Here is a 17,916-nt window from a genome sequence, read left to right as displayed (position 1 = left end):
CGATTAGTTGTTATGGACAATACAAATTGATTACAACAATCAATAAACAATGCTCACATAAATATATATGTTAGTGGGTATTTATATTATTGCAATAATTTAATAACATAAATATTTATATGCTTCGGAAGGAATGAAAATATAGACTTGAATTAGGGTTGGTAAATTGATATAATTATATCGATACATCGGTAAGCTTTGATCTTTATCAAATTTATTGTACATTTAGTATTTTAATATCGATATATCAATCAATTCATAATAACATAAATAAATAAGTTTCTGAAGGAATCAAAAAGGGAGTTGAATTAGGGTTAGTCAATTGATCAAATTATATCAATTTATAGAAAATGCTTGATCTTAAGAAGACCATTAATCAAATTTATATAAAGTTTAGTATTTAAATATCGATGTCTTGATCAATTGATATTGTTTTACCATCCATGGGCATAATCAAAGTAAAACAGATTGAAGAACCGGTTTAATTTCCTAATAATATTTAACATTAAAATAATCATTCATTGAAAATTATATTTTGACAAAGAGCTATAAAATAAGATTATACATAAACATGGTAAACAAACCAAAAACTAATCAAAAGCGGTAAGTTTAGCTTTAGAAAGTTATAAAAGAGGAAGACCACTTTTTGTTTCCATTAAAATTACAAGTTTTTTTGGAAACAGCATTTGAATACAAAATGGTAAATAAAACGTATATTTTCAGGACAACCAAAAATGGAGATAAATCATACGAAGAGAAGGTAGAGGAAAAATTTAGAGTTACGCGTTACCCACCACGACGAATTCCAAAACATGTGCTAACCCGAACCCTGCAAATAATTAACGATGGCAATGATGAATTTTGGTTGAACAGAAATTCATCGTGTGCGCCGCCAGTGAACACCACATGTTCCGATCTCAAAAGGTGCTCCGAATCCCACCAGAAACTCAACTTGGCCCGCAAATGTATGGTTACCCGAGATTTTAAAAGCTTGGCCAAACTTCTGACGTCCAATCTAATCGGGGAAAATTGGACTCAGAGGAGTGCATATCCCGTATTCTCAGAAGTGAGTAAATCCCCGACTACATCTATAATAAATTAATCCAATTCGTGTAGTTGAAACTTGTCTGTTTCCATTAAAAATATCTTAAGTTAATCTTCTTATTTACAGAAGCTCTTTGATTACGATTTCTCTTTGCATAAGTGATGTGTGTTTTATTCTTAGAATCCTTTGAGTACACCTATATTTTTAAAATTAACTGAAAACTGTCTTATTTTCAGTATTTTACCATCCTTTTAAGCTTGGAAGATCCAGAGCTTTTAAAAAAACTACAGCAGACAATGTCGCCATCTGTTTTGCATTCAACAACCGACAAAACGCCAAAGGATTCTTCAGATTCCACCATGAAGGGAAAATAACCCAGAAAAATGCTTCATTTTTGTAGACTTACATAATAGTTTGTAGCAGTTTTAAAATGAATAGCATAACAAAAAATAAATAACAATAATAAAAATTGTTTAGGGTAGTTTTTCCATGCAGCGCTTAACCATAATAAAGAAAATAAATACGTAAACGTTATTTTCGATTTAAAACAAGGCTCTGATATTAATGAAGATTAAAATATAATAATCTGATCCTTGGCCTATACAGAGTCATTATTTTAATCCTATAACAACATTGCACTTCATTGTGGCCCAGTTTTGAATGAGGTGATCTAGACAAAAACAATACATCATTTAGCTCTCAGAGATAATAATCCCTCGATAAAAACACTGGTGCACTTTTAGAAACTTATGTTTATTTTTAACGTTTTATATTAATATTGTTTTGAATAAAATACTTGATTAAATATTACATGTGTATTGTGTATTGCGTAAGTTTCTAAACTTCAAAGATGCTGTAAGTGATGCATTTAGAGAATTGCTATGCACAGAATTTGAATCCATGGCTATAGCGTTTAAGTTAAGATCTCCATTTTCTTATACCGCTTTGCTCGCCTGCTTTTTTGTGCCCATTTAAAGCGCACTAAAAAAAAAAACATTTGAAATATTTAAAAAAAATTTATATTATTTATATGCATTTGCATAAAATGAGCATAATGAAAAAATGATCCAAGAACTACAATTGATTAGTATAGATCCTCTTCCATTGAAAAATCGGATGTCTCCCCAGCATAAAGCGAACTGAAATCAGATGATGGATAAGGAACAGTATAGTAAATATATGTAGGAAGTAATTTAAATTTAGATCATACTTTACGGCACGACTGGTGAAGAAGACGATGCGCTTTAGCTTCTTATTGTAGAAGAAATAGTTAAACGACCACAAGCAACCGGGCTCGCCAAATGGGTCCGAGCTCAAGTCCGGATTATAGCTATATATATCGCATTCCGATAGATTAACCTCATCATCAACAGCAGACCACAGGGGCTGGCGCAAAACCTGATACTGATCCCCAGCTAAGGCCGATAAATTTGAATGAACCGAATTCATGACCCAGGGCAAAGAAGGCTCCTTGCTAAACTCGTGCGACTGCAATATACAAGAGTAAAACTATTAAAATACATTTTGGTTTTTTGTAATTATTTCCGACTTGCCTTTGCATCCGAGAAATCATAATCCGGCTCGAACGAGGCATTTAGAGTTGCAATCAAATAGAAGAGAGTTTTACGTGAGATCGTGTCACAGAGGATGACGCCCTCATCGCCGGACTGACTGTTGTTCCGATGAAAATTGGGCGACAGATCCGACAGAGTTTGCGGTGGCGACAACGCTTGCAGATCATGTCCGTGTGTCTCTGCCGTAAAGCGCTTGTACAACACCTTCTCCGCTGCAACCATTTTGCTAAACAAAAACAAATAAATCAATATATATAATAAGAAAGGGAACAAGGCAAATTTACCACGAATAGCTTTCGATGCGTCCAAAAATGGTGATGCCTCCAGTTTGAATGGAAATGGCATTGTTGATGGCCTCGAAACGAGAGCTCTCCAACAGCTTCATTTTGCCGCCTGCCCGTCGAAAATCTCAAGGGGCAATAATCAGATCCGGGCTAATGTGTTTTAAATTAATGGACAAATCAATTTGCTCAATCTCACACCAACACAGGCGATGATGTTGATGATGATGATTGGGTTGAGTTGTATATAATCCAAATCAGACAAATATATATGTGTGTGGATTGTTGAAATGAAATGAAAGCAAATTAGGCGCAATGCGGTCTTATTGTAAATATCGGCGTTGTAATGTTTCGCGTCTGATTTGCTCTTGATCCATGCATTGCCCAGAAAGTAATCGTATGGAGGAGTTTGCAGTTTCTAAACATGGTACCCGGATGAACTATAATTCTTTTCTTAACGGCCACTTTTTTCTCGATTTTGTAGATCTGCTGCAATTGGCACGGTCTCATTAGCATTACACTCTGCACCAAAAAAAATATTGTTCAAATTTGATTTGCTCTTTCGACTTGTTTTGTTTTTAGATTTTGTTTGCTTTTTTGCTCCTGCAAACGCACTTTTTACTTTTTCTTCTTTGTTTATTTGTTGTATAACTTTGTATCACATACAAATTTATTCATATGTGTACACAATATATATATATATTGTGTGTGCGAGTGTGCGTGTGTGTGTGGAAATGACCTTCGTATAAGGAATACGCTAAAATAAATATGGCGTCCCAAAATTTTCCAAGTTCAACGTCGTTTTTGTTTATTTTTATATAAACTTTAAATCAATTCAGCCGTGACTTTCAGCACTTTTGCTCAGTTATAAATGTTCAGAATCCATTAATTGCGACATATTTTTATATTTGATTTGCAATTCACTAGATTCCGTAGACCTGAGATCATCAACATGCGTACAGCGGGTATTGGAAACGAAATATGATTTTGAACACTTCTGAAAATGTTGAATTAACACAATTTTTATATATGTAGACTTCTGGTTTTTAGTTAGAGCAAACACACTTATACTTCACTGTTTATTCAATATTATCGGATTATGTTATCGCTTTCTTAGTCATTTTTCATTTCAGTCAAAGTAGCGTCGTCATTTATTCCGATAGTTTGGAACAGTGGACAATAAAATACACACAACTATCATATAATGATTGAATTTCCTAATTTTGACAAGCCGAAAAAGTTATTTTTTCTTTCAAAAGCTTTCTTAAAACAGTTTAATCATTTAATATAAATTTGGCCAGTTAATTTGTTAAATTAATCCTTAAGCTAGCATTACAAATAATTAAGTTTTCGCAAATATACAACTGAATAAGATGTTATAAATAAATAAAGTAATACAGATTAACAGCAATAACTGACTGCTACAAAAGTCGTAGTTAATTATTAGGTTGATCGTCCAACCATATCTACATTTACCTCACAACAATCATGTCAATATTAATAAATCATAAGAATGATTACTGAATATGCATATCTCTCTAAATACCTGTCTGCCATAATCGAAATAGAAATATATCGAAACGAAATGAGCATCTCTAATTTTTGGTATATCCATAAATACATATGTATATTGTACAATAAATGTATCGCAATCGTACAGATGAATAAATAAAAAAATTAGAAAATAATTTTGTGATAAATTGAAAGCTTATTAGATTATCAATAATTCGTGTGAATAAATGACAAATAACGTGTTAATTTCACATTCGTTTCAAAGTATAAAAAACGGGCCAATTATCGCATTAAAGGAGACAAACTGAATTAATCGCTTCGGGTGTTGCCCCAAAAATAATATACATATACATTTTCCATTATAATAAGTTCATGTAAATTCAAGTAATTGTCCACACCTATTTCAATATCTCCGTGAATTGTGTGACGCATGACATAAGATACGAATTCCATTTTTTTATCTGCTCGATTTTTAGATTACAAAAAAATTTGTGTATATAAGATGGCGGAGGGAAATTCTGGAGTTAGTGCTGAGGGTGCCGCTGCCGCTGTGGCTGTGGCTGCCCCACATCCCAACGCCGAAGTTATAAGGGGGCAAATATTTGAAGTTGGCCCCAGATATAGGAAACTAACATATATTGGCGAAGGCGCATATGGAATGGTCGTGTAAGTTTTCGTTTCTAATACACCTAAATAAGCCTACCCTTCTACACAATATACATATATACAGCTGTACACATATACAGTGTCTCGCAGTTAAACTGGAACAGCGCCTAGCAAAATATTTAAAGTGCTATAAGGTTTAAACAAAACAATAAACGCAAAATGTTTAAATGCCAATTTGTTTTATGTTATATCACGTTTGAAAAGGAAGCTTCAGTTTTTATTAAAATATTAAATAATTAACTAAAATTAGTCAAAACTTAAAACTTATCCAAAATACATGTCAAAGTTTTTTTGGAACAGTCTTAGAAAATTAACTTATTAGGCGTATAAAAACTTAAATAAGGATCTTAATACTTAGTATGATACCCCTTAGCCTTAATAACCTCCCTTAACCTATTATTCATGGAAGATACCAGCTTCCGGGTGGTTTCTGGACTGACTTTGCTCCACTCATCCAGCAGAGCATTTTTGAGATCGGATCTGTGATTCCTGATGTTATTTTCCAGCAGAGCCCACAAATTTTAAATAACATTTAAATCTGGAGACTGGGCCTGTGGAATTATCGTGTGGGGGCAGTTCCAGATATGCCAGGAGTGTACTAATCCGGACTTATGCTTGGCTTTTGTCCTGGTCGTTGTCGTGGTAGAACCGGAAAGTACGTCGGATTCCTAGCTTCTTGGCACTTTGGAGTAAATTTTCCTTTAGTATATTGAAATACACACTCTTGTCCATTGTTGTTTCAAAAAACACCAAATTCCCGACGCCGGCTGCCGAGATACATGCCCATACCATGACACTTCCTCCGTCGTGCTTGACTGTTGCCTTTAGGATTTTGGGACTCAGCTCAGTATTGGACTGTCGCCACACATAATTTTGTCCGTCTGAGCCAAAAATGTTGAATTTGGGCTCATCTTCAAATATGAATTTGTTTCAGAACTCCAAATCCTTGTCCAAGTGGGTTTTGACGAATGCCATCCTAGTCCCTTTATTTTTGGCGCTTATAAAGGGCTTATTCCGTGGTACTCGGGCATTAAAGTCATGGTTGCGCAGAACCCGGCGCACAGTTTTCACACTGCACTTTTTCCCCATTTCATCCTGCACCTGTTGAGTCAGTTTTGGAGCCGATAGCTTTGGATTTTCCCTTATTTTCCTGATGATCCTCCGCTCCTCCTGTTCGGTGAAAATCTTGTTTGGTGCATTTCTGCCCTTGTCCTCTATCCGATTTTCGTCGACGAAGAGTCGAATGATGTTGAATACAGTGGTGGTACTCAGATTTACCATTTTAGCTATTTGGCGATGTGAAAATCCAATCTTGAAGTGTTCCAGGATGAGATTACGTTGCCCAATGGTAGTCCGTTTGTCAATAGTCCTTGTTGGCTGGTGGAACCCGAGATGCAGGATATAAATATACTGACTACGAAGGATAGGTCTATTTATACCGAAAATAATCAACCTGACGTAAAAAATCCGGGTTTTATGGCACCCAGGTGTCCATAACGCCCTTGTTCCACATAATATGTGACCATAAATTAAGGTACTTTTTTACATAACCCGGCCTAGCCGATGGGAAAACCCCAGTTTATGGGGGTCATATAGTCATTTAGGTAGTAAATATATGTACCTACCATCGGTCTTTGGAATTTTTGAAAAATATTGAATAATTTGTTTATGGCAGGCAATTAACTTTTTTGCTAGGCGCTGTTCCAGTTGAGCTGCGAGACACTGTAGGTACAAGTGTGTACATACATCCTTAATAGAGATGAGCGATACTTTGATATACATTCTTACGGTGACAACTGTCTTTGTCACACTTTCAAATATCAGTAACTGCATATGACAATTTATATATATACATATACAATTTAACATCGATTATCCGTTATAGATTACCGTAATTACCAGTTTAAAAAAAAGAAGAAAAGCCTTCAAAAATTTGATAATCTATTAATTTTTAACAGGAGAATCTGCACTCATACTCGTAATCATAAAGGAGGTAAATAAGGGTTATACATGAAAAATCAGGTAGTAAATCAACCATATTCAGCCTATCGGATAACAGGTGTTCCCAATTCATAGATGTTCGCATTCTCGAGGTTTCAATAAACAACTGTGTGCTGTGACTTCTTGAAATATTTTATCGGTTAAAAATATATTTTTAAATGATAGATAGGAAACTATGACTTTGTTTGGACGGGGAGCAATTAGTGTATTAAAATCTAAATGCCGAATTTGAATTAAACTGGGTATTTTAAAATATATATAGTATGCTAAATATATATAGTATTTTATTTTCCAGTAATTCGAGAAACATTTATTCATAAAAAATCAAACATTATTTTAAAATTGCAGATCTGCGGATGACACATTGACAAATCAAAGAGTTGCTATCAAAAAAATTTCTCCATTCGAGCATCAAACGTATTGTCAACGAACTCTACGAGAGATAACCATTCTCACCAGGTTTAAACACGAAAACGTAATTCAAATGCAATACTTTCGTATTTGTTGACATGTTCCTACAATAAGAGTTTATTTCATTTTAGATCATTGATATACGTGACATCTTGCGAGTAGATAGCATAGAACAAATGAGGGATGTATATATTGTACAATGCTTAATGGAGACTGATCTGTATAAACTACTTAAAACGCAGGTAAATAAATTATCTTATCAGATAAGCACAATGACTGTAATTAAACATGTATCATTTATATTTGCAGAGGCTGAGTAACGATCATATCTGTTACTTTCTGTATCAGATATTGCGTGGTTTAAAGTATATCCATTCGGCAAATGTTTTACACCGGGACCTAAAACCGAGCAATCTTTTGTTGAATAAGACATGCGATTTAAAAGTGCGTATAGTTTATATTATATCTAATATTATTAAGATTTAACAAACCTCTATTTATTGATATAGATTTGTGACTTTGGCTTGGCCCGAATCGCTGATCCAGAGCATGACCACACTGGTTTCCTAACGGAATATGTGGCAACTAGATGGTATCGGGCGCCTGAAATTATGCTTAACTCTAAAGGGTATACCAAATCAATTGATATCTGGTCAGTAGGATGCATTTTGGCTGAAATGCTAAGTAATCGACCCATATTTCCCGGTAAACATTATTTGGATCAACTAAACCATATACTTGGCGTGTTAGGATCCCCATCACAGGAAGACTTGGAATGTATTATTAATGAGAAGGTAAGTCCAAAGAACATCTATATTTACTTCATTGATGGTAATTATTATTATTTCATTTTTTCAGGCACGAAATTATTTAGAATCGTTGCCTTTTAAGCCAAATGTGCCATGGTCAAGGTTATTTCCCAATGCAGACGCATTGGCGTTGGATTTACTTGGTAAAATGTTAACGTTTAACCCGCACAAACGAATTCCAGTTGAGGAAGCTCTTGCACATCCCTATTTGGAGCAGTATTATGATCCTGGCGATGAGGTAATACCAAAAATAATTTAAATGTTTATTAATTAATAATCTATCTGTAAGCGTTATTTAATGCTATTCAACTTATACTGATCGATTTGTTCTTTTGTAGCCTGTTGCTGAAGTACCATTTCGCATTAATATGGAAAACGATGATATCTCCCGGGATGCTTTGAAATCGTTAATTTTTGATGAAACGTTGAAATTTAAAGAACGACAACCAGAACAGGCGCTTTAAAAACAAATATTACAAAATAAAACACACACATTTTTAAATATTTGTTTCATTTTGATTTAATTATATATGTAATGTGGTTTTTAAATGAATACACCTTCTTCCTACGTTAATGTTAGCATCGTTTCATAGCTCTGGTTATTTATTCTAATTGTATTTACAACAAAATCCTCAAACTAGCGTATATATATACATATAATTAATCTGCCTATAAGCACGACAAATTTCTTCAAAATATTTGGTGTATACCTAAAAATATACCTCAGTGATATAAGTATATGTTAATTTTTACCACTTACTTTTGGGCATGCAAGTTTTTTATTTTTATTAATTGTGTTGGATATTCTTTGACAACAAATTGAATTATGGATGCAGCCAACAAGTTCAGCTTGGAAATCTTGACTTTCGCATGCAATCTGAATTAGGTAATTATGGCAAAAGGGAAACGTATGTCTTGCCCAAAATTGTAAAATATTATTTAATTTAGTATTTTAATTACAAATTAGAAATAATTATAGTTTTTTGACTGATAGATGATCAACTCCCAAAGTGTAAAAGCTAGGAGGAAGTTAACTTTTATGATATAAGTTAACACTATGGAAATCTTTGTTACGCCGATCGCAACAATTATTATCATTATTCTTTTAATATTAGCACGTATATTTATTTCGCCGAGGTATTGATATTCGTATGTGTGTTTTCATTCAAGCTCATGTCTCATGTGCATTTACGTGTTTCAAGCTATTAGGATAAGAATTCAATTTTTGACCTGCACATTTCGTCATTTAGAAATTCAAATTTTTCACCAACGATGTGAAGAGAAAACCTCATTTCTACATCTTAAATGTAAGATATCAAAATTTCAATGAAATGAAAAATCTCGCTAGATATCAAAACACTCATAATGATGATATGTAAATATGTATATCAAAGTATATACTTATGAAACATTATATAACGAATTAATCAAAATTTGCGAATGGCAACTCAAGTCAAAAAAAAAAAACAAAAAACAGAAATAAGGAATGTACATATGGGCATTTCTGAACAAAGGTCCGCTGTGACCAAAAACAACAAAAACTGTTTATCTGATTTAATCAAATAAATTGTCTTCAAATAATGTTTTTTGTTCTTATTTTATCTACTTTATTAAATATTTGCTGGCCAATAGTTGTGTAATCACAAAACGAATCCTTAAATCTTTCCAACAAAAATTATATAATATGTAAGAAATTTTGCTGTGGCAACTGTTAAATATAAACGAAAGCTAAAGGAGCAATCTAAGAGATACTTGGATACAAAATAATACGAGTCAAAATAAAGCAAATAAAAAGGAAAAAAACTAAAAACAATATTAGTTAATAGCCATGGAAATGTCTATATTTACGTACATTCCTTATCCTTATCAAACGCAACAACTTACACAAGATTGCGAACATTGTCAAATTTAACTACGAATAAAATTTGAGTGTTTCAATCTATTTAAACTGTGTGTGTGTGTTCTATATTCAAAGAACGCGAAAGCTCGAATTTGGATGATAAAAAAATCGATTATTTTTGTTTTTATATAAATTTAAATGTGTGTATGTTTATCTGTCTTGATATTGTTTTTATGAATTCTTTATCGGCATACATACATGCAGACTTAAATTATACTATAAAATTAAAGTATTACTTACATTTGTTCCTTTTTTACCTTTAACCAACTGGAAGTAAAAATATGTATCTTGCTCATCAGATAATTAAATAAACATTCCATATATTTGTCAATGTGTTAGGTGTATAACTACATAAATATCTTTTCAAGTGCAGACGTCTGAATGTGTACATGTATGTATTTCCAATACAATTATTAACAGAATTGAATGACACTATGGATATAAGTAACAATTTTTAAGTCTTCGCGTTGTTAATAAATCTTCAAAACAATGTATGTTGAATTTTTTGGATAATTAAAAACATAATCATCATTTTTGATTTTAAAATTACAAATATTTATCTTTGTCATAATGGTATGGGAATATATGTATGTAATTGTTTTCATTCCTTATCTGTGGTTACTGTAATCTACACATACACTTTTGGAGGGCTATCGAAAACAACAAAAAAAATACTTTACTTATCAATATTTATATAATAATTATCATATATATTGAGCAGTAGGAAGTAAAAGCGAAATCCAATTAATTAGTCATATAGTTCAGATTTTCAGGGCTTTTTGATAATGGTTTGACTTCTAGAATAATACTGAATTTTATGTCGGAAGCTCAATTCTAACTAGATTTTTTTATTAACATTTTTCTAACAAAAAGGGTTTTTATAGACCAACATTTTCCATCAAAATCAACCTTCCAAATTTGATGACTACATTAAATATTTCGTAATATGTAAGGACTTATCGATATTAGTGATTTCTCAGTTCTTGAGTAGGGACTTTTTGGGGATCTTTAAGCAATAGGGAACTATTGCACTTGTATAATTACATTTAATCACTTGAATGTGCGAAACTAGAAACTGTGTTTTAATCGATGCAATCGATACTTGAGCACATTAAAGTAGAGCACTCCTACTTGTTTTCTTTTACTAGAGACCGTAGCCTTAACAACCTTAAATACATTTGTTATTTTTGTCAAATAAGCCGATACGATTAAAGGGAATACTCATTTGTAAGCTGAACGTGCAGCACAACACATTTGTTTATAAAATGCCTGATATCAAGGAGTTGGAGAATTGCGATTTAACAAATGGGTCGGAAGATGTGCCTGAGCCAGCGCTGGAGCCTGAAGAAATGAGTATTCTTCCGCCCGATCATCCGCTCCTGCGAAAGTTCCAACAATCACTGAGGGAACATTTGCTGCGTACGAAAAACAAGTTGATAGATGAGATAACGGATATCAAATATGAAGTTAAGGCCAAGGAGGAACGACGGGAGGAACAAGGATTACTCTTGTACGATATGCAAAATAAAATTACCTATCAAGAGCAACAAATCAGGGAGATCTCTGCCCAAATTGATGAGCACATTGAAAAGCGGCAAAAAGAAGAAGCTGCTGTCGAAACGATCAAAAAGGAATATGAAGAGAAACTCAAATTGGCAAGGGGACAAAAATCGCTATATAATAATCGAATGATGGAATTGGAGGACTTGCAGAGTCTACGTAGCAATATTAAACAATGGGCATATGATGTCGAAGATGAGGTGAAGAATGCGAAACGCATCGTTAGCAGAGATGCTCAGCTGCAAAAGCAACTGTCGGAAGAGAAACGCAAATCGGATATACTATTTTATCGTCTCGACATGGAGGTGAAGAAAAAAGAAGTCGAATTGCAATCAATTAGCGACGATGAGATCGCTATCAAGGAGGTTGTCAATGTACTAAATATGAGTATTGCGGATGCCAACACCGATTTGGAGGCTCTGCAAAATGAACACAAGCGCTTAATACAGGCCTGGTCTGAGGTTATCATTGCAATTCAGTTGCGAGATAAAATTCTATTCCAAGTTCAGGACAGTATACGGTATGAATCAATAATTTATTTTGTTATGATGGTAATAAATGGTTTTATTGTAGTAAGCAAAAGGAGTCAATAAAACTTAACGCAAATGGGATTGAGGCAGTTAAAAAACAGATTGCACGCGAAATGGAACTAAATAAAAAGCTGGATTCATTTAAGCAGCGCTTGGCAGATGACATGAACAATCTTAGTCGAGACTGTAAGTATTTGAGTAATTTCTAGAATTAATTGTTGGAAATGATGTTTGTTTGGTGATTTGTGTAGGTCAGCGGGAATTGGATAACCTAACGTTGTTAAAATTGAAACTTGATGAATTTCCCGACTTTTTGGCTCGAACTGAAACCGATTTGAGTGAAGCGACACGCGAAGGGACTAAAATACAATCAGAAGTCCGCCGTCTTGACCACACCTTGGATAAAAATCATCAAAAAAAATTTCAAATTGAGGAAGCAATACTAAAGTTGGCACAGGAACAACTGATTACGGATAAGGCCAGTGCCTATCGCTTAAAATTATTGAACAAGGCCCAAGAGCAGCGTCGAGTCGTAGATCTATCATTGTCGAAAGTACAAAGTCAATTGGCAATGGCTATGCTGGATGTGGAGAAGCTGCGAAGTGTTCTATTTAATGCACGGAAGGAAAACGACAATGTTCAAGAAAGCCTCAATAAAGCGGAAGGCAAATCCAACGATCTCGATGGAGAACTGAAGAAATTACAAGCTAAGATTGACATTAAAACGAAGCGTTTTGAAAAGTTGAACAGCCAAATAGAAGATATCCAAGCCGCTTTCGGCTCTGATTGCGGTAATCCAACCGAACTGAAGGTAAGGCCTACAAATAATTAAATCTCTTCACTTATTCAACGATTATCACACATAATTTTAGATTAAACAAATTGAGAAATCGATTCACATTGGCGAGCACAGTATCAGGGAGCATCAACAGTTTTGGATAATGCTTCAAAACCATTTTGTCAATTTGACACATAAGAGAAGCGATCAGGTCCATGAAATTCAGGTGACTCGAAAACGTAAGTTTCCATAATATAATATGATTTTGCTCCTTAATATTAACTTTAAATTTAATATTATCTTTACAGAGCTGTCAATCATCAAGCAGAAATCGCTTAAGGTGGAGCAAGATCTAGAAATTTCTGAAAGTAAGACGAGAGACTTAAATCTGGATATTCAGAAGTATACCTCAAAATTGGAGCTGCTTAACGAAAAAGTATACACTAAGCGAAAAAATCATGACATCGAAGAGAGCGAATACGAGCACGAACAAACTGAGCTAAGTCAAAAACTAAAAGTACGTACGTCATTTGCAATCATCCAAAACTTGAATTAATACCTTCTTATCTTAGGATACTGAGCTGAGTACATTAAAGTTAGAAAAAGATATTAATGAATTGCAAAATGAAATTGAACTGCATAAGGATCTTGTGCTGGACAAACATAGAGAATCGTTGTCCTGGGAAACAAAGCATAAACTTATTGAGGAAACAATCAATTGGACTAAAACCGAGCGATCGCTGAATGGCGAAATCGGTGCCATGAAAATCGAGATCCATAGAATGACAATTCGATTTAATCAATTGAAAAGGGCACAGGAAAAACTGGTCCAAGATCTGGAGCATTGTGTAATGCATCGTGAGCAGATCTTCGTGAACGCAACTGTCAAGGAGCACATCGATGCCAAGAAGAAAAAGATCAAGAACTCATCGCAGGTCCAAGTTAAACTTGATGAGGTGCGCAATAAAACCAAGATGATTCAAAATGAAATAACATTTCTGCAAGAGACTCGCATAGTGGATGATAAAAACAAAATTGAACGTATGATCTACATTCTCCGGAAAATAGAAAATGACCTGAAGGAAGTTACCAGCAAAGATGCTGGGATTCGGGCTCAAATCGAAGATGGCCTGTTGACCAAGCATGCCAACTTAGAGCAAATTGTGCGCAAACAAAATCGGGCAAAGGCATTTCGAAAGCTCCTCAACGCGAAGGGACAACAGAAAATTGTGCGATCTGAGAGCACCATTCAACTGCAGTTAGAAAATCAAATTGAAATGAACGATTCCCTGATGGAAATCGTTCAGACGCTAACAAACGATTATCCCGAAAAGAAAACATTCTTTACAAAGCTAATTCATTTCCTTAAAGAATAATCGAGCTTATAGAATCAGAACTTTATTTGAATAAAAAGTCATGCTCTAAAATGAATAGTCAATTTCACTTATTTAAATCTGGGGTTCGAGTCTTTTGCAAGGTTTAAAAATATGTTGAAAGTTCTGACTCAAAAATAGAGATAATATCGATAATAACATTAATCATCGATACCATAATTGGCATACTCGATATTACGATAATATTTACCCTTAACAGCGCATGCGCTTTTAAATAAAACTTTTCTTTTCAGCGAATTGAATTCTTAAGCAAGCAGTGAGTTTTCCGTAACATTCTTTGGTAAGTTTATTCAAAACATTAATATAATTGAAAAACTAATTAAATAAATCATTTCAATGTTTAACAGATGTGTTAGATATGTGTTAAATGTGTGTTTTATGCATGGCAATAGTGATTTATATGCATATCTTATAACGAAATATGCATTTAAATTGATAGAAATATATGTATGTATTTGCACGCGTATGTGTGTCCATATACATAATTGAGTCGTAAATTTGTGGCTGCCGCTTGTTATATGTATGAGGTCGATATATATGTGAATATTTGTCACATGAGTAGCAACAAAGAATTGACCAAGGGATGCTGCATAGTTGTCCAGAGTTTTTGAGATAAATTATACATTTGACATCTGTTGCTGAAAACGATGAAAATTTACAGAAATAAAATAAATAGGCATAAACGAATAAAATTAAAATATAAATAAATAACAAATTTAAATGGACAATATTGTATCTAATGTTATCTGTTTAATTTGAGTAAATAAATTCATATTTTCAGGATATAATAAAATGGATAACATGGGTATCTCAACGGAACCCAGTTTCCTTGAAGTTGAGCTTCCACAAACTCTGCTTGAATCACCGTCAACATCCACATTTTTACCGGACGAAGAGGCCTCCGTTTGTCCACTGCTGCATTCAAACAACAGCGCTTTGGACCCGGTCCTGTTATCATCCCACCCACTGAGCCCAAATATTGTGGCTAACGATATTACCTCATCAAATATAAGCAACACAGATTGCAAGGCGGAAACGAGTTCCTCTGGCAGCAGCGATGGCATCGCCATGGATGCTATGGAATCTACCTCAACCAATCTATTCAACAAAGTGAACTATCATCATTTACAAAACAACAATATTACCACAAATCAGGTAATTGACAAGTACATTAATTATATGGCTAAATAATTAACAATTGATCCTGCTCTAAATAGGCTTCCAATAATCACTTTTTAAATGGCAACAGACGGCAATCAAAAGAAACCCCAAATTTTGTATCCTGGAACTGGCCAATTATTCGAAAATGTACATTCTTCCTTTTCATCTCTGGAATCATGGCGATGTGTTCAATAGTTATTGTCAATATTGCTACCATGCCCAAAGTTTGTAACCCAAAGTGAGTACAACTGAATAAGTATTAATTGAAAGTGTAATTTAACTAACAATATTTGCTCTGCAGAATTTCATGGTATCGAGGGAGTGTTTTTTATGAAATAAACCCGGCCGCGTTCATCGACTCTGATCATGATCAAATTGGTGACATCGGCGGCATAATAAACAGGATCGAGTATTTTGCCAATATGGATATATCCGGACTACGGTTGAACTCAATTTTTCCATCCGGTCCCTCCAATGATAGACACATTAACGGTTCATCTCTAATTACAATAAGACCGGAACTAGGCAGTTTCAGTTCTGTGCGAAATTTAGCAAATATTTTACATTCACACAATATAAATTTACTATTAGATTTGCCATTGCAGCAAGTGATTGCTGCTAGAAGCGAAAAAGAAGTTCTAGATGTAGTTTCAGAATCTTTAGAGTATTGGATCGATCAGGGAGTGAACGGATTCTATTTGAAAGGACTGGATTCCTTAAAGAACAATGCAGCTTTGTCAATGTGTTTATCGTCATGGAAACGCATACTTGGAAAGAATAGAGTTCTCATTGTCGAAGAGTCAATTTTCAAGGATAAATCAAAATCGGAAATTTCTCTTCTTCTGGATGATATCGATTTGGTTGATGTTGTTCTAAATGTTGAGAATAATGCGATACAAATGAAGGAACGCATACAAGTGGCTTTAAATAAAATGCCTATTGGAGAGGAAGTGACTTGGGTTCAGTGGTCGCTTAGCGAAGTTAAGTCGGACAACAGTCTTCCCTCATCCAATCTAGAAAGAATATTTCCAGCAACCATTATGCAGTTGACTTTACCCGGAACAACAAATATTTTGCACACAAATGAAGTAGCCATTGCTCAGAACAATAAAAATAGGCTTCTTACCGATCAAGTTATTCAACATTCGGATGACGGAGCGACGGATCAGCAGACCGATAGTGAAATGGTACACAGAATGATATCCTTACGTGAACGGTCTCCGGCAATTTACAAAAGCTTCATATGCAAGAGCGACAGTAATAAACAAAATACTCAAATACTCGCCCATAGCAGTGCCGACATTCTAATTGTGGTACGAAATTATCCACGAAAAAATTCGCTTGTATCAGTTACAAATTTTGGGAGTACCAAAGTGACAGTAAATTTATCGTCTAAATTTTATAGTGGAATACGCATGCTGATGACTGAAACAGACGAGAAGATATATTTCGAAAGACTAAAAATGTTTGCCTATGACACGGTTGTTGTTAAATTGGATAAGTAATCGATTTTAGCAGCTATGAATTTATATTGTTTTATCACTTGTAAATGTATGTACTTATTGCATGTTGAGTTTTATAATAATAAATAAACCTTCTACAGAATATAGTGAATTTTTCGATATTATTTTCAGTTTAATCGATCAGTCGAGCAAAATCTCTGTGTGTTTTTTAACTTTTAGCTCAAAACGAATGTTGAAAAACTTCAACAGGAAAGGTTTCTGGATAACTTTTAGCGCTGCGCGAATATCGATAAAAATGGATTTCAGATACCAATAAAAATCCACCAGAGGTATATCTTTCCAACCGAGAATTTATGTTCCTTTATATTATATTGATCATCTGTAAAAATTCATATTATTTAATATGTATATTTATATTTATTTCTTTTGATTTGAATTATTTAATTGCTAGAGTTTTGAGTATGAAACAAGTTTGTTCTGTTAATTACTAAATAAAATATATTTGGTTTATTTGTTGTTCAAATAAGTGAGGAAGATTAAAAACAAATTCAATAGCAATTACAACTACATACGAGTACAATCTAGATGTAAAATTACTAATCACCATGTTTACCTTATAATGTAAATAAATTCAGACGACATCTTCGGGCATCCGAAGTTCATATATACATAATTATATATATGTATGTATTTTAAAGTCGCTTGTAAAATTTAATAAACACTCATTTGATGCTCCATTATTATACAATATACAAAACATTAATTTGAAGCAATTATTATATAATATTATGATTACTATTATTCTATACAGTAGGGGAATTCATTAAATGT

The 17,916-nt window shown here is 33.7% G+C and overlaps 5 protein-coding genes across 7 annotated transcripts; 4 read left to right on the top strand and 1 right to left on the bottom strand.

Moving 5' to 3' along the window:
- The first annotated feature begins 522 nt into the window (after positions 1-522).
- On the top strand, positions 523-1,796 carry LOC116805729. Its single transcript, XM_032739558.1, has 3 exons — positions 523-603; positions 724-1,066; positions 1,282-1,796. Exons 1-3 carry the CDS (start codon positions 572-574, stop codon positions 1,417-1,419), a joined length of 513 nt encoding a protein of 170 aa, XP_032595449.1. The 5' UTR covers positions 523-571; the 3' UTR covers positions 1,420-1,796.
- A 252-nt stretch (positions 1,797-2,048) lies between these two features.
- Positions 2,049-4,004, bottom strand: LOC116805728 (repressor of RNA polymerase III transcription MAF1 homolog). The gene is made up of 4 exons (XM_032739557.2): positions 2,904-4,004; positions 2,599-2,845; positions 2,256-2,533; positions 2,049-2,184 (listed from the first exon to the last, which is right to left on the bottom strand). The coding sequence occupies exons 1-4, from the start codon at positions 3,002-3,004 to the stop codon at positions 2,130-2,132; spliced, it is 681 nt and encodes a 226-aa protein (XP_032595448.1). The 5' UTR covers positions 3,005-4,004; the 3' UTR covers positions 2,049-2,129.
- Positions 4,005-4,512: 508 nt separating this feature from the next.
- Positions 4,513-8,801, top strand: LOC6567034 (mitogen-activated protein kinase ERK-A). Of its 3 annotated transcripts, none has more exons than XM_001992925.3 (8): positions 4,513-4,796; positions 4,889-5,078; positions 7,428-7,554; positions 7,622-7,732; positions 7,800-7,934; positions 8,000-8,284; positions 8,349-8,537; positions 8,638-8,801. In XM_001992925.3, the coding sequence occupies exons 2-8, from the start codon at positions 4,915-4,917 to the stop codon at positions 8,761-8,763; spliced, it is 1,137 nt and encodes a 378-aa protein (XP_001992961.1). In that variant the 5' UTR covers positions 4,513-4,796; positions 4,889-4,914; the 3' UTR covers positions 8,764-8,801. The 3 variants fall into 3 exon arrangements, with proteins under 3 accessions (XP_001992961.1, XP_032595425.1, XP_032595424.1); XM_032739534.2 differs by having other exon boundaries at positions 4,530-4,676; XM_032739533.2 differs by having other exon boundaries at positions 4,544-4,786.
- A 2,616-nt stretch (positions 8,802-11,417) lies between these two features.
- LOC6567033 (coiled-coil domain-containing protein 40) lies at positions 11,418-14,498 on the top strand. Its single transcript, XM_001992924.2, has 6 exons — positions 11,418-12,279; positions 12,333-12,475; positions 12,541-13,100; positions 13,162-13,306; positions 13,376-13,584; positions 13,640-14,498. The coding sequence occupies exons 1-6, from the start codon at positions 11,465-11,467 to the stop codon at positions 14,441-14,443; spliced, it is 2,676 nt and encodes an 891-aa protein (XP_001992960.1). The 5' UTR covers positions 11,418-11,464; the 3' UTR covers positions 14,444-14,498.
- A 187-nt stretch (positions 14,499-14,685) lies between these two features.
- LOC6567032 (4F2 cell-surface antigen heavy chain) lies at positions 14,686-17,236 on the top strand. Its single transcript, XM_032739213.1, has 4 exons — positions 14,686-14,741; positions 15,243-15,616; positions 15,679-15,860; positions 15,924-17,236. Exons 2-4 carry the CDS (start codon positions 15,254-15,256, stop codon positions 17,125-17,127), a joined length of 1,749 nt encoding a protein of 582 aa, XP_032595104.1. The 5' UTR covers positions 14,686-14,741; positions 15,243-15,253; the 3' UTR covers positions 17,128-17,236.
- Positions 17,237-17,916: the final 680 nt, after the last annotated feature.

The sequence above is a fragment of the Drosophila grimshawi genome, unplaced genomic scaffold (assembly GCF_018153295.1).
Source record: "Drosophila grimshawi isolate 15287-2541.00 unplaced genomic scaffold, ASM1815329v1 contig_1377, whole genome shotgun sequence".
Lineage (NCBI taxonomy): Eukaryota > Metazoa > Arthropoda > Insecta > Diptera > Drosophilidae > Drosophila > Drosophila grimshawi.
Note: the sequence above shows the minus strand (reverse complement) of the source record. Positions and strands in the feature narration are given on the sequence as shown.